General features: G+C 38.3%; 1 protein-coding gene across 6 annotated transcripts in view; it reads left to right on the top strand.

The window, feature by feature from the left end:
• OXR1 (oxidation resistance 1) overlaps window positions 1–17,476 on the top strand; it is a 270,959-nt gene that overhangs the window by 139,365 nt on the left and 114,118 nt on the right. For all 6 annotated transcript variants that reach the window (XM_051609265.1, XM_051609269.1, XM_051609272.1 and 3 more), the window contains exon 3: window positions 603–799. In XM_051609265.1, the coding sequence (XP_051465225.1) occupies window positions 603–799 (197 nt within the window). The remainder of the gene's footprint in view (window positions 1–602; window positions 800–17,476) is intronic.

Consider the following 17,476-nt stretch of genomic DNA (forward strand, 5'->3'; position numbering starts at 1 on the left):
CCTGGATGACAGTAACAAGTTGAGTAACAGTGATTTCTTCTGCAGGGCAGAGAATTTCTCTTCCTCTGCCCCCTGCTGTTGCAGTGCACAAAATGGTACCTGAGATTAATGGAATTCTTATGTTTCAGTGAGGAACACCATGTTGAAACTATTGCAGAATGAGAAATGCAGTTATGGAGTTACATCTGAATTTAGAAGATCAGAAGTCAGTTCTTTTCTCTTGGGACTTTCAGCAACTTTGCACTGAATATATGAAATAATTTATTTTCTCTTATCCGTGGAAACTTAAGCCAGGCAATTTAATAGGAAGTTAATTTTTAGCAGATCATCTTCTCCGAAATAAATGAGGGACTGATCTTTCAAGCAGCTCAGCAGGCTGATCTGAGGACAGTTTACCATTTGTAGGTACATGTGAGATGGAAGTACTGGAACTGATTTAGCAGGAACTGAAAGGTGAAATTAACACAAAGACTAAATTATCACTTCTGTTTTGCTGCAACATGCATGAATTGTTGTACAATGAAAATATTGCTGTTATTCTATACATAATCTAGATATAGAATTATTATTAATAATACTGTAATGCCTTAAATTGCCTTTAGGTTAAAGAAAAAGTCCCAGTCGGTGGATATTAGTGGGCCAGGATGCAACCCAGTGGCAGCTGAAGCTCAGACAGCACAGCCCAGTAAATCTTTGCTTACCACTAAGACAGCTACTTCTGAGGAGGAACAGAACAACACCGCAAACACCCAAAGGCGCAATCCACGGAGGAGTGAGTTGAAGAGATATTACACCATTGGTAAGTTTTCTTTCACAGAAAAAGAATAAAATACACTTATTAAAAAGGCAAGGTCTTCATGTTTATTTGTTTCATTCCTTTTGGTTAATTGCAGTTGGCTGCCAAGGTTACAAATGCCCACAGCAATCATTAAGATGTCTTATCTTAATGCTGATGTCAAACTACTTTGAAGAATTAATCTGCTTTGTTCTTTCTTTCACCTTTAAAAAAAACACAACAAAACACACACACACAAGTAACAAGTATTGAAGAAAGTATGAAAGCAATTTTGGGAGGAAGGGTGTAGGAAGAACAGAGTTGTCTTCGACAATGGATTGCATCAGAGTTTTGGCAGAGATTGTTTAGAAGGCTCATGGTTAGAAAGGATTTCCAGTTTGGAGAGGAAGGAAGCCTGCTGAGTGTGGAGGATTAATTAGGGGAGTTTCTGGATATCTTTCTCTGAATATCTGAATATTTTAGTTTTCTGGATATTCTTCTGGGATGTCAACATCTACGTGATTCTTATAAAACTGTCTTAAGCACCCTAGAAGATGTTTCCTAACTTGCTTCCCCATAAAGCATTTCAGAACTGGGCCTGACAGATTTTTTTGTCAGTATTTTGCTTCTCACCTGATTAAAGCTGAGTGGAAAGTGGTCTTGTAGTGTTTGTGCTGGGTTCATTAGTGCTTGTGAGAGGCAGATGTGCTAATGGAAGTGGTACGAACAAGAGGGATGGATGTTAATGCTGTGCTTTGATGAGACAAGGTATCTTAGATTTAAGCAAAGGAAGTTATATATTTTAATTGTGGGTTTGTGTGCTGTTGAATTATTGGAGTATAGTGTGATTATTTCATGTTTCAAGGTAAATATTTGTGTGTCTTTAACTTGTCTAAAATGTAAAGAAAAATGTGTTGCCTTGAACAACTTTCATTGTTTCATATCTGAACTTTTGAAGTTGTCTGTCATGAAGTTATGTTGTTTTTCAACAAAGAAACTACATTAGAAAACTGCGTATTTTAATAATGAAGGTTTTTTTTTAAGTGGTGAATGATTCTATGCATTTTCCTTTGGGAACCTTTGCAAAATCCTTATAATGTGAACTCCATCAACACTGATAACCTAGACGTGCTTTTAGTGGTCACAAAGTCTGAGCGCTAACTAGTTGCTCAGGATCTAACCTCAGTGCTGGAATAATAGAATGTTGCTCATACATTGATTACTATGTTTGAATATTGTACAGCACTTGGTTTGACAGACTTGTTGACTAGACAGGACCTATGAAGGTTCTATAGTCTAATGTCCTGTTTCAAGTGGGACTTCAGCCAACACTAGATCAGAACAGCCAAAGCCTTGTCTTGGCAAGTCTTGACAATCTCCAGGTGTGGATACTCTGCAGCCCCCCTCTCATGCTGGAACATGGACAGCATGTCCATAGGCAACAGAAATCATGAGCAACTTGCCCAAAAGCAGGCACTAACAATTGGGAACAGTTGGAGACCCTGAGGAAATATGAAGAGAACAGACCACAGAAAGTGGCCAAGCTCACGTTTTTCTTAAGTATCATCTTCCGTTACATTTGTCTGGAGTACTGGGCAGGGTGGCCTGGCTGGACTGACCCAGTATGGGAGACATATTGGTTTTATCTTCTTACACATCCAGCCTTGTCTATGTGACTTGCCTAAATCACAAGGAAGGAGTTGCTAGAGCCAGTATTACTGCATATTACATGATGTTTGAATTTTGCTGACAGGTAAATTGAAGAAACAAGATTTTATTTGTATCTTCACAAACATTTAATGGGATATGTTCCTGAATACTGTGAAAATCAAAGCTTTAATCTTGGACAGCATTATATGTTGATGAATGCTGAGTTTATATTATGAATATATGTACCAATACCAGATGAACGTGTTTACTGGTTGAGTTTTTCTGGTATTGAGTCTATGGCTTTGATGACGTGAGAGAAAATGATCTTCTTAGAGCCCCTATCAATTTCAGCATACTTTAAGTTATGACTTATGTCACCCCCTTGATTTAAAAGTATTTTAAAATTTTCTGAGACTTGTCTCAAAAATTATTTCTAATAGTCTGACGTGTCTTTCTAATACTGACACACCTGCAATCGGCTGGGACTCTAAAACAGAAAAATATTGGATTCTAATTATGTTCTCTGAACAGCTGGCTGTTAAATAGCTTAAACAAGCACATTAAACCTGTTGCTGACCTTATACAATTATACAGGGTTTTACCTTGTTTTGCCATTGTTTCCGTGTTCTCCACTAAACACAGTCTGTGCCCAAGATTGAGCAACATGAACTAATCATCGCTGTGATAAATGGATCACGAAAATGTGCTAGAAAACTAATGCCTTGCTGGCTTTGCTTCTTTAGTTTTAAAATTAGTATTCTGTTACATTAACCTCAGACCAAACAGGCAAACTACAGTATTTATGGTAGTGATTAATGGAGCTAGAGCAAACTAATTCCAACTGTGTTTTCTGTTACTCTTATTTTTCTTAACAACTTATTTGCAGTAATTGTCATGATCTTCAAAGTATTTGTTGATATGAGAACTGAGTTCATATCCTGAAATATAAACCAAGCATGACTTCTATATTTAGATATTTTCATGTATACAGTTTACATGTTTTGTACTCTAAACATCAACATCCCATTGGCTATTAAAACTTAACTTTAAGGCCTAGCTGGATTTGTTAATGGCTGCCCATTTTATTGAATAGGCATGCAGCTTAAAGTCATGTATAAAGAAATGTGTAACCAGCTTTAATTATAAATTGATGGAAAGAGTAAAAACAAAATTATTTTGAAAATAAGAGGTTTTTTAGATTTGGCTATGCAGAAAACACTTCAGAGATGTTTATATAAATCTCATTCTGCTTTGCAGACCTAAAGACACGTGGGCATTTACCTTGTACAGGCTTTGCAGAAGAAATTGTAGCAGCTTGTGTGTGTTGCTTGCAGCTACTGTGAGCAGATACAAGCAGTTGTCTGACAGGCTGTCCTAAATACCCTGTAGCATCAGAATACTTTTTAATATTTTGTGTCACCTTATGTGTACACAGATTTACCTAAGACCTTTCAAAGTTGAGTGTGTAATGAGGAATATCCTGAGATATTCCAAGATATTTTGAAGTTTCATCAGCACTGCTCCTACTTTAGAGAGCAATCCATAAGACACACACTTTGCATTTCATCTTTCTGACAGACTTCATCTCAGATCTTTCCCAAACTCACTTCTTGAAAGTGGGGGAGAAGTAGGTAAGAGAGAGAACTGAGAGGAATAGGCAATGGAGAACAAGTTGTGTGCTCAGATGAAATGAAAGAGAAAATGGAGAGTCAGTGAAGGGGGAGAAATAAAGTCTTCCATATGGCAGGCTCAGCAGGCAGGAGTGCTCCTGCACCTCCAGTGCTGAACTGGTGTGAAGAAATTGGGTGGGAACTCCTAGATTAATAAGGCAAGTGTAGGAAAAACAGTCTGCATGGTGGGTTGGACAAAGTTTTTTCAGAACTCTAGAAATGGCACCCAAGACACTTAAAAATAAAAACCTAAAATTAGACTTCTTAGATGCTGCAGGCACTTAAAAATTCAGGCCACTTATTTCTGAAGTGCTTATTGTTGAGCAACTCCCTCAAAAGAATAAAAAGAAGGTATCTGGGTCTTCAACACTCTAAAAAGTGGGCTGGAATATTATACAATGAAGAAGTACATGAGTAACCTGAATTCAAAGCAGTAAGGCTGTATCAGCGTGATGCTGTGTCCAGGCTACCCCTGGCTCTTAGCTGGCTGCAGTTAGCCCATGGGCAGCATCACAGCTGTGTTGCTTGTAGCACCCAACTGAGGGGTTGTAGGACCATAGCTCATGGTAGGATGCCTCAGGGTATATGTTTAGCAGTTCATTGAGGGGACTGGAATAGCTAATGTTGTTGCCTTATGCAGAATTGCGCTTGAGGTGTACACTCTAGTGCTCGTTAAGCCATGAAAACCTAGTGTATAGTGCTTAGGTACTTCTACAAGGTATATATACCCACTAGACTATCCACCTTGTAACCCTGGCTTTGTAGATGTAAAAGGCTTTCATTCGTCCTATTTTCCATTAGAATAAAACTGCAGCACTGGTATAGAGTAAATATATTATTTAAAAATAAGATAGTTGCATAAAAATATTTTCTTGATTCTGGGAATCAGGGAAAATAAATCATCAAGAAAGACAGAAGTTAATGCTAGAAAATGTTGTTAAGAGCACAGTCTTGGTGGGGAGAGGAGGAACGCATCAGTTTTTATTATATCTTCTAGTATCCTATAAAACCTTTAATGCAAACATTGCTGTACAGGCTTCTGCTAGCACAGCTTATTTTGCTTAGAAGACAACTCAACTATCCTAAAAGGCATCTCTTGTTGGTTTAGTCTGTTATCTTCAGTAGAAGGTGCTGCTGCTACAGCTACACACACTTAGTAGTTTAGGCAGCATGCATGGGTATCTATACATAATGTACAGTATGTGGACACTTGGAAAATACTAATTGCCAAAGTTCCCTTCAGTGGTTAAATTAAGAAAAAAAAAAAAATTCCACTTGTGCGGGGAAAAAAATATTTACCTTTTTCTTCTCCAATCTCTCTTGCAAGTGACCAGAAATCTCAAGATAGAAAATATTTTCTGCTAGCTTGACCTGGCTATATTAGTACTCTACACTTGTATACTCCTTGGATATTGACATATTGGCTATTCAGTGCATTGACTTAACTGATACAAAATCAGTGTGGAAGAAAAATTAAGCTTTTGGGATAAGCATCTCTGAAAAATTGTATAATAATTGACTGAGTTTCCAAAGCAAGTGTCTACTAGAAGTTTTTGGAAAAGTAGTGGAGTTTGGTGCAGTAGATGCTGTAAATTTGGGCTGTGACATCTCCCTTTTACAAAAAGACAGATGGGAGATGAAGCTGCCAACTCTCTGTCAGAGTATCCAGATGCTGTTCACATGTATTTGTGGACTCTGACTCTGTCCCTTTAATGCACTTAGAATTCCTTATTGAACTGCTTTCTGAGGGACATCATTCTGACTGTTTCCTTTCAGATACGATCTCAGAAACTTTTTGGGGAGGGGACCATTTTATGAGCATTTCTTTATCTGTTTGTGAGTGATAAGAAAAAGGAAATAATTTGTGGAATGTCTGGATAATAAGGAAATTTGCTTTCATAGCAACAGTAACTATGCAAAATTCTTGCTCATTCACTTTTCATGAAGATTTTTATTAGTGATTCAGATCATGTAGCTACTCCAGATGAGCAAGCGTTTGCTCATGTCTTTATTTTTATCTTTTCTAGAATTTAAAACTTGTAGCCATTAAAAGCCAGGTTTTAGTGTTGTATCCTTCTTTTGTCCTTTACTGATACTCATTGTATCCTTTGAATATAAATGAGTTCTGAGCTGTGGAGGCAGCACCCACCAGAAGAGTGATGTGCATTAATGTCCTTTAATCTCAGCATGTCCCTTTTCTTAGCATCCTAGTTTTGGTTTTAATCATATAGATTGCTATCATAAAATCTGCTGAGTTATTTTGAGCTACAAGTATTCCAGGATTTTATAATTTCCCTACTTTATATCAGGAGATGGCTGAAATCTTTTATTGTTTGATAGGCAAACTACTCAACTTGCAAGATCAGCTATCGGTATGTACTCTTGGGAATCTAACATTTGAAACTCTAAGAAAGAAAGAGAACCTGGTTTGACCTGTGAGCTCAAGGCTGACAGAGGGTGCATCACCTTCAGTCTCTCTCATTGGAGGCCTTCTGTTTAAGGGAAAAACAACTGAGGAAAAGGACATTATTTCTAACACCTCACATATGCCTTGAGCACCAGTCTTTTGAGTACTGTGAAATAGTGAAGTCTTCCTTCTAGCAGCAAAAGAACAAACAAGGAGAATGTGGATACACTGCTGAAATAGCTGAGTGATTTAGTTATAGCAGATGCAGATAAGGCTGAGGCTTTTCAGCCTGGAGATAAGAGTTCAAGGAGGACAATAACTGCTGGAAATGGGAAAGGGCTGAGTCAGGGGTCTCCTGAGAAAAATCTCTATCCATAGAAGTTCACAGGACCCAACAGGATACATATGAAGGATGCTGAAGGAGCAGGCTGAAGTCATTGTGGGGCTGCTCTCTATCCTCTTTGAAAGGTCATGGAGATCATGGGATCCATGATGACTGGAAAAAGGTAAATGCTGCATCCCTTTTCAAAAAAACCCAAGAAGGATTATTCAGGGAACTGTAGTCCTCATTTTAGCCCCAAGGAAAATCGTGGGGCAGATCCTCTTTGATCCACTTTCTGCACAAGTGAAGGAGAAGGTGATTTGGAATAGCCAGTATGGCTTTGCCGTGGGTAAATCATACTTTTCAAACTATACTGCCTCTGGGATGAAATGATCTGTGGCCACAACCTCTCTGGGCAGCCTGTTCCAGGGCTCTGTCACTCTCACAGGAAAGAAGTTTTTTTCTAATGTTTACGTGGAACCTCCTATGCTCCAATTTGCACCCACTGCCCCTTGTCCTATCACTGGACATCATTGAAAAAAAGCCTGACTCAGTCCTTCTGACACTCACCTTTTAGGTATTTATAAACACTGTTGAGGTCGCCCCTCAGTCTCCTCTTCTCCAAGCTATAGAGATGCAGCTCCCTCAGCCTTTCCTCATAAGGGAGATGTTCCACTCCCTTCATCATCGTTGTGGCTCTGCACTGGACTCTTTCAAGCAGTTCCCTGTCCTTCTGGAACTGAGGGGCCCAGAACTGGACACAATATTCCAGATGCAGCCTCATCAAGGCAGAATAGAGGGGAAGGAGTTTGCTTGGAATGTATCAATGTGGTTTTGAGTGATTTTTTTTTCTGCTCTGAATCACTGTAATTTTCTTAATTGAAAAAAAAAAAAAGAATTCCAATGCAAACCAGCATTACTTTCTAGCTTAGATGAAAAGTTAAAGGTTCTTTTTCAATAAAGTTCTTGATAGTGGCTTTTATTTCTGTTTCAAGACTTTCAAACTTGAAATCTGAGGAAGTGAGATTCCCTGCACAGGCAGAGGGCTGTTCCTAGTTTACTGCTTTCATCAGCAGAGAACACTGTTCTCAGCAACTTACAAGAGCTCAAATTTTGCAGTTGTCATCCGGAGCTGCTAGGCTACATTGATTTCCAGTTATTTTATCTGATAAACTTCTGAATGAGAAGAGAGAGTATTATCACACCAAAGCACCTGTTACGATTACTCATATTTTGTTCATTGTAAAGTCAAATGTGAGGTTTCCAGACAGCTTAGTAGTTCTATACTGAAAAAAAAACAACAACAAAAAAAAACAACACTACATCTTATTGCAATAAAATTGTGATTTTTTTTTTTTACATTAAAAAGTTTAAATTAGCTGAAATTATTAGCTGTTCTTCTGATTCCCCACTCTTAAAAAAAAAACACTTCAAAATTTCTTAAAGTATCAGGACAGAGCTGTTAGGGCAAGGGCAGTCTGATCTGTTTTAGGATCACTGCTTTTCTCCATGACAGTATTATGAAAGCTATGATTTTTGGGTATTAAATCAGAGACCTAAATTTATTGATAGTGTCAAACATCTTGGCATATTTTTTTTATTTGTTCCCTTAAGCTTTTTGTAAATCCACAGAAAAGCTTGCAGAGATGGGAAGTGGGGGTGGAAAAAGACATTTTGGAAAGGACCAAAGCACACGTACTGCAAATAATCTGTTTGGAAAGTTACTTCCCTTCCCTCTGAAACTAACATTGAGATGATGAAGCCAGGTAAGTTTCCTTCCATACATGTAGGTATGAAATCCAACATCAAATCCTATGCTACTTCACAGAATCATAGAATGGTTTGGGTTGGAAGGGACCTTAAAGAATAGTAGAGTAAGTAGAATAACTACTCTAAGGCAGAAGTTGGTATGGAATACAGTGAAAAAGTGGCCAAATCAAGCTGATGTGTGAGTGGGTAACATTGGACAACCTCCAGCCCTACTCGATCCTTGGTGTGAGAGGCACCACCAGTCTCTGTCTCCGTGAATTTCAAATACTGTGGTTGTGTCAAGGCAAGGTGGCCTGAGCTGATGGGGTGGGACTGTCTCCCCTTCCCCCCCCCCCCACTCCCCACAAGCAGATTGCTTTCCTGTGAGTCTGGCACTGGTCCAGTTCAAGCCATTCTTATTGTACTGGGACAGACCCTACCCAGTGTTAAATATTTCTGGGTCCTGAACATGAGGGACTACCAGATTCCTTCTAGCATGTACTGGGCTCCAAACAGGATGTTTGAAAAGCTTCTTCTTCTGCTGCCGTTTGTTTGTTTTTTTCTTCTTTTCTTTTTTATTTTTTCTTTCAACTAACATTTACCCTTTGCTGTGTTCAGGCTTTCTCATGATATTGCTAGATAAATAAGATCAAGATGTGATTTTGGGAGACAGAGCTGCTGGGTTAGGTTCATCTCCAGGACAGCTTGCTGTGAAGTTCCCTTTGGATTTTAACAAACTGGCTTGTTATTATTCTCTTTCCCCCCAAAAAAACCCCACAAAACTATGGGAACTGAGCATCATTGCTAAACCCTGACTTTTTTCTCAGGCCAGGAAGAACAGTTAGATTTTATCATGAGGTTATTGTACTGTTGAGCATTCCAGAATTACAGAGCATTAGTATGCACATAGGAGTAGGCAAAGACTTTACAATCATGAAATATTCAACATTTCTGAAAGAAGTCTTTTTATACATTTAAAGACTAATTGGCCAGATATGTTAATGAAAACTCAATAGTGGCCACAGCCCGCTATGTTTCCAGTGAATTTCATTAATTAATATGCTTGAGAGATTCTTTTATTCTTTTAATTTGCAGAAAATAGAATGACAGTCTCTTTCCTCTGCCAGAGGGAATGTGGCAAGCATGATTTGGTTTAAGAGTTGTTGACTTGCAGTTTGTCAGGCACCTTAGGCATACATTTATTTAAGAACATGTGTGACCATTTGGATATGTAATTAGGTGCTTTTATGATACATTTACATTTCAAGTTATTTTACTGCTTTTTCATTTGTATGTAAAATATTGTTCAGATTCGTCGTTCAATTGTTTCTAATATTCTTGCTCTGATTAAGTCTGAGAGAAAATTGGTCCTTTGTATAGTTGCATTTGAAAACATACAACTTAAATGTACCAAGAAAATTAAATTATGTTTTGAGAAATTGGCTTAAACTTATTCATTCTGACTCTTATCTGTCATTAGATGACAAATGTTCTACCTACGAACAAGAAACTCTCATTTTAATAAAATGTTAGACATTGATTGTTCACAAGTCAAGGCTTCCCAACATACCTACTAACATTCACATCAGGTGGGTATTGAAAACTGCTGGGATCTCAGAGAGAAACTGTTGCCCTGAGAAAATACTCAATGACATCACTGCTGACTCTGAGCTAACAAAAAGTCATCTAGTGGTGTGGCCCAAACTCAGGTCCAGCAGAAAAGGATTAATCCATGTGGCGTTGCAACTACATAATCCACAGCTGAGTTGGATTTGATATGTTATCTGACACTAAACCTGTACTGATTAATTTGTTTTTTATCAATATCAAATACATACATTCCAAACTTATCAGATAGAAGAGGATAATGTAACAGTTGTAAAAGATAAACCTTATTTCTTACTAGCAAAGATTTCCATTGTCTGCTGAAAAACAAACCAAGCCAGGTATGCCAAGTAGTTTGGCCTTTTTTAAGATACTATGTTTCTCTTTAAGGATTACAGATGGGATTGTAACTCATCACACAAGTAAAAAGTATGAGAGTTAGGGGAGATAATTTGAGAAGTGAAGGGCTCACCTCAAACCCTCCAGCAAGAGAGGAAGAATATGTTTTTCCGTGGCAAGTTTTTTGTGAATAATTGGCTTTTTAAATGAGATTACATCTGATGGAACATCAGATTCTTAGGAATAGCATGTCCTTATCACAGTTGGGTGTAACCAAGGTGCCAGAAAACACTTTTTCCAGTAAGTTCCATTGATAAAGGTAGATTGAGTTCAACTCAGTGTCTCAGTAATCATGGAACAGGATTCCTGCATTTGATGGTCTTTTAGAAGCCACATCTCTTTCAGTATTTTGCTCCCATAAATACCATTGAATTGATTTTCTTACCTCATTAGCTGGAGATAGAAAAAGCAGAACTTTATTTTCTTTTGTATAGTTTGCCAATTTATTCTTTAGGGCAATAAACATTTTCTCCACACTGGCAAGAACAACGTGCTGCAACTAATTTCTTTTATGTTTTTGTTTTTTTTTCTATTAATTTTTTTTTCCTGGGAGGGTTTGCAAATGGCAGTTTAGGACAAATTGAAAACAGGATGTTTAATTTAATTTTTGAACATGAATAGTGAAGCTGTCTTATATTGGAAGAGGAAAATTCTTTATTATGACTTGTATCTATATTACTTAGCAAGAAAGGCTGAGAGAAGATTTCATATAGTTGAAATCATATGTTTGAGGGATCTATAATTCACCTGAATAAACCATGAGTTGATAAGCACTGCTTGGGTACAGGAAGAGATACCCAGTTGCAGATGTAAAGGTGTCGGAGCCAAGGAGTGGGTGGCACTGCAGGTATGAATAATTTAGGGCAAGTGAAGCCCCAATACAGGAAGAAAGCAGCAAGAGGGTAAGACTGCAAACAAATGAGAAAGGAGCTCAGAGAGTGAGGAGGAGAGGAACTATCAAAAAGCTCACTTAAGGATTTGAATACTGAAGAAGTGTATCAGAAAAGTCTGGTCTTATGCCATTAATGTCTGTTAATAAAATCAGCCACTTTGCTTCTGATTCTTGTTCTGCTGATGGCATTCCTGTCAAATGCTTTTGGTCTAAGACATTTTTAATTGCAAAGAATAAGGAGAGAATTCCTATCTAAATTATTAGTAAAAATACAGAAGTCTAATTTCAAATGTACTGGTAAGTGGTTTCCTTCAGATAGATTCTTGTGAGGGTAGGAAAAGGTAAAAATATTTAGCAAGTTTTAGGCACCCACCTACTTGTAGGCTTGATACTTGCCCCTTTTCTACTGACAGGATGACTTATATGTAAATGGGATGTAAAAATATAGAGGAAAAAATCTAAATATAATTTGTTTTTTACTTGCTAGAGATTCCGTGGGATCATGTTTCTCTAACCAATGCACATAGTATGCAAAACTATGTATAGAGGTATCTAACCTCATACACTGCAGAGGTATCTGTTGCTTAACAGCACAACTGATACTTTATTTTTGAGTGTTCATAAGCTACCTATAAATTACTATAGTATCTCTGTGCTCTGGAAGCTAGGAGATACACCTTATGGTGGTTTTGTGTTTTGTTTTGGCTTTTTTGCACCATTGTATATAGATTGTTCTATCTTTGCTAAGGAAACACAAAAAATATTTTTACAAACAGGACAGATTGTTAATATTAGCAAGTATTTTTATTTTCTTGGAATTATATTCCATGATCTTCATATTCATCTGCTCAATGAAGTGAGTTCCCTTTGAACCATCTGCAGTAATACTACAGCTTCTTCTATTTATGCCATTAAACCCTCCTTGGTCTTCAATTAGCTTACTAGTTTGTTGCTTAAGGCAGAAGTATCAGAAGTAGGAAATAGATGTGCAAATTGCTATTATTTATAGGAACAAAAACCTTGAGATGTAATTTGGGTATGTGCTCTTCCCAAATGTCAAGCCAACAACATGCCTGTTTGGGGAGGGCAGCTGTTGTGCAAAGCAAGAACCAGTGTCTGATGTCATTCATATGAAACCACACGGCATACAGGAGAAATGTATTAGTTGTTATTGATACCAGTCTGTATGTAGGTTATTTAGCATCAAATAGTGCTATTTGAAAGCAAATTTAATTTATGTGGGACATCAATGATGATCCTGCTGGAGTGATTTATGTAGAAAAGTTGCTTAGGAATGTGATCCTGTCCTAGTGGGGAAACTGATATTAATAAATGAAGATATTGACAACTCTGAGGCGTTTGTTAGCTTACTAGTGTTAGTCGTTTGCTAGCACTTGAGACAGGAGGAGAAAATGAAATAAACAGGAGGCCCTTACAACACAGTATATTCAGGAAGCACTGATAAAGGTAATATAGAATTATTAAAGTCTTTAAGTAATTTCCTCTTTCTTTATACTAATATTTGTTAATAAAAGCCAGGTCTTCAATTGAAGTGTAATTGGATTTCATTGCTTGAAGCAAACTGCCCCTGATGCATATCCTGCTCAGGAAAATGTTACAAGTTGCTGAATTAATGGAGGGTGGGGGAAGCAATGTGTTTTCAGTTTCATGCTTGTACTCCTTTTATGAGAGCTTGTGTTTTTTTGCTTGTGCTCCTGTAAGGATGTAAAGAAACAGAGAAAGCTCTTCCCACTCTTGAAAGTTAATTCAGGAGAGGACTGGAAGATGTATTTGCCTTTTCATTTAAATTGCATCTAAATTCACAGCAAAGAACTGATGAAGAATTACTCTTTCTTTTTGTACACTTCTATAAACAGTAGAATTCAGGCTACATGTCCCAAAGCTTGTGAGGTCCTTACCTGTGATTATGTTATTTTCTGTGATTTTGTAATGAATCCTTCTTCACTTGAAAAGTGGGACTACATGTGAGATAAAGACATTTTACAGAATCACAGAATTTCTTGAGTTGGAAGGGACCTTAAAGATCATTGAGTTTCAACTCCCCTGCATGGGCAAGGACACCTCCCACTAGAACAGGCTGCTCAGAGCCCCATCCAACCTGCTCTTGAACACCTGCAGGGATGGAGCCTCCACATTATCTCCGGGCAGCCTGTTCCAGTGTCTCACCACCCTTACACTGAAGAATTTATGCCTGATCTATAACCTAAATCCCTCTTCTTTCAGCTTAAGACCATTACCCCATATCCTCTCACTGCAAGCCCCTCTGAAAAGACCCTCCCCAGCTTTTCTGTAGGCCCCCTTCAGGTGCTGAAAGGCCACTGTGAGGTCCCCCCAGATCCTTTTCTTTTTCAGACTGAACAACCCCAACTCCCTCAGCCTGTCCTCATAAGGGAGGTGTTCCAGCCTCGGATCATTTTTGTGGTCCTTCTCTGGACACGTTCCAAAAGGTCTGCATCTTTCTTGTGCTAGAGGCACCAGAGCTGGATGAAGTATTCTAGGTGAGGTCTCACCAGGGCAGAGTAGAGGGGCAGAATCACCTCTCTTGATCTGCTGGCCATACTTCTTTTGATACAGCCCAGGATGGAGTTGGCCTTCTGGGCTGCAACTGCACATTGGTGACTCATGTCCAGCTTTTGGTCCACTAGTACCCCTAGGTCTTTTTCCACAGGCCTGCCCTCTAGCATGTCTTCCTCCAGCCTGTATTCATATTTTAGAATGTTTTCCTTCTCTTAGGAAACACAAGTTGATAGAAGCAAACAGTATGTATGTGAATCACGAACTGATCACTGAAATAAAACTAATCAATGCACAAACTTGTTTGGAAATAAGGTTCTGCTTGCTGTGCAAAGTAAGCAGCAGCAACAAAGGAAACACACCTACTCGCTCCCAGTCTTTTTTACATGCAGTCACACAGCTGTTGAGTTTTCACAGCCATCCACCCAAAACCGTCTGTAGACATCTGTCTTGTGCCTGTGTGTAATCTAATCAAAGAGATTTTAACTTCTGCTGTAACATTAATGTGGCAGCAAAAATACTTTTTCAAGATGTAAGAGTAGGTCTTCTGTTACAGTTCTCATTCTAGAGTATCAGCATGAAAGTACAACTTGTGAGACATAAGCTCTGTGTCTATCGTGTACATAAATGCTGTGATTTCCGTAGCATTGATAAATATGAATATAAACTACTCCTGTTATCTAGAAAAGGGATGTAAATGGGGAAGAGTGGCTCATTCCATAAGTTAAAAATACTTTTTTATGTTCTGTTCTCAAACCTTAGAAGATTTTAATTAAGAACATCTTTCTTTCTAAGTGTTTTACCCATTAGCACATAATGCATTAACTACTTTTCTTATCATGCAGAGTTTCTCACATATTGGACACTATTGAAATTCAATAGTGAGGACACCTTGACATTGATACAGTACATTATTTACTTCGGAAGTTAAATTTTTTTATTGATTCAAACTTATTATAAGATTACTTTATTAAAGAATGACAGTATCTTGAATGAACACAGTCTCTTCACAGTAGCTGTTTTGTATAGTAATTAATAAGTAATAGTAAGTGATCAAACTCTTAATTACCGTGGCATCTGGTATCCCCATTAGTGAACCTCCAGTGCTTGGTGTGTCACAAACAGAACAAGAGACATAGTCCCTGCTTCAGAGGGATTCCTGTCTTGGAGGCTGCTGAGTAAGGCTCAGGGATAGGCAGCACAGAGTAAACAGTGAGTGTATCCATGCTGGCTAAGCTGGTGCCCTGCCTGTAGATACATGGAATCGCTGAATTGTCAGAGTTGGAATGGACCTCTAGAGATCATTTAGTCCAACTCCTCCACTAAAGCAGGATCACCCAGAGCATATTCCACAGAACTGCATCCAGGCGGGTCTTGAATATTGCCAGAGAAGGGGACTCCACAACCTTCCTGGGCAGCCTATTCCAGGGCTCTGGCACCCTCACCATAAAGAAGTTCTTCCTCATATTTAAATGGAACTTCCTATGTTCCAGTTTGTGCCCGTTGCACCTCCTCCTGTCACTGGGAACTGCTGAAAAGAGTCTGGCTTCATCCTCCCTGCACCCACCCTTTAGATATGTACAGGCATTGATAAGGTCTCCCCTCAGCCTTCTCATCTGCAGGCTGAAGAGTCCCAGCTGTCTCAGCCTTTCCTCATAAGAGAGATGCTCCTTTGTTGCCCTCCACTGCACTCTGACAGTACCTGAGTACTCTGAGAGTACCTGAGTTAGCATTTAGGATGATAAACTGAGCCAGGAGTTCTATGCAATCATAGACCTTAAGGTTCAAGCTGTGCTTGTGCAAAACCTTGCCTCTTCTGCTTCCACAATCACCCTTTGCTTCTCTGCACAAAGCTTTGCCACAGTATATACATTTTCCAGGCCAGATTACCATGATCTGGAGATCTGGGGTCAGCACTGTGACATGTGCCAGGCAGGCAACAACCGCAGATTCTCCCACTGCTCTTGACGTGGGTGTAGGCAGCACGGCCAGAGACTTCAGTAGCAGCTTAGTGGAGATTTGGAACTGCTTAAGAATGTCCTTTCCAGGAGCAGACCTAGAAGAAGAACAAAAGTATTGGGGACATAAATGTAGTGCATTGAAGCTCATCTAATTGCCATACCCGAGGCAGAAGCCAGTTTCTTCTATTATGGGTATACAAGAATCAAGAAGCAATAACTTTTAAGTATTTAGGACTAAGAGGAATGGTTTGTAACAAATAGTTACATGCTTTTAGGATATACTTTTGCTTATTTTGATTTACTAGTATTTTAAATGTCAACTATAAAAACAGAACAGATTTTGCCTGTTCACCTGCTTAAAATATAGACTTACGGGTTGTGAAGGGAGTTGCTTTTTCTGGATATATCAGGAGTCTCTGGATATTATTTTAATCCTTTTTTTTCTTTGGCAAGCTGAATAAGATCTTTAGTCATACTATGAGCCATGAGACAACAGCTTGAACTGACATTTTTGATGTCCTGAAGTTGTAGATGTTAGTAATTCCTTAACAGTTTGTTTATAGTTTATCTAATGTTTTTGTACTTCTCAGAAGGCTATTTAAAAAATCTGTTATTAGTGTTCTATGTTTTATATAACAGTGTTATATTGTATAAGAGATAATTGTATTAGTGCAGCCAAGGGAGAATATGAGGAAAATATTCCATTTGTCCTCCACTGTGAAAAGACAAATAGCCTCTCACTCTAAAATCCCACGTTTTGTAACCATGCATGTGCTCTTGCAAAGTTCTTCTGAAATACTAAACTGCAGAACCTGTGTCTTTTTTCTTTTTTGTGTGTGTATTTTGATATTTTGAATTTACAGAAGTACTTACTTATTCTTGAGAGGTCAAATATTTTTCTGTAATTCTGTGGAGAATATAACTATCTTCCGATCTGAACACCAAATGTAACTGAAAAAAACAACAACAAAAACTGACCCTTAAACTGCTAGGAAAAGTAACATTCCACTTATTTGAGCTAATTATGCTAGTAAGAGTTCATTGAATTAACAAGAGGATAACAAGCTCTCTCACTCTGTTCACTAGCGCAGAACTAATTCAATCTGGTGGCCCTCAGTGGGATCCATGCCTCTGAAATGAACTGGTGATATAGGAATGGTTTATACTGGTCAAGTGTGTAATAAAATACTATACCAATTAATACCCATGAGGTGGTCTGTTACAGACATGGCACAGAAACTGAAAGGAAGAGAACCATAAAGTAAAACATTAGCCTCTCACCCATGATGTGATCTCTCCAGACATGTTTAGCCTTATTGGTAAGAAGGTCCTGAGAATATGTTTAGGCTGTGGTAGTGCCATCTGTCTGGCATGCTGATAAAGCAGGTTCTCAGGTCTTCAGTGCTCTGATCTAATGTACCCATTGTTGTCATTACATTCAATTGCAAGTCATGGAAAACAAATAGAAATTCAGTGGTGTGTGGCTCAAGGAAGCATTTTATTTATTCATG

This window comes from Apus apus, chromosome 2, assembly GCF_020740795.1.
Source record: "Apus apus isolate bApuApu2 chromosome 2, bApuApu2.pri.cur, whole genome shotgun sequence".
NCBI lineage: Eukaryota > Metazoa > Chordata > Aves > Apodiformes > Apodidae > Apus > Apus apus.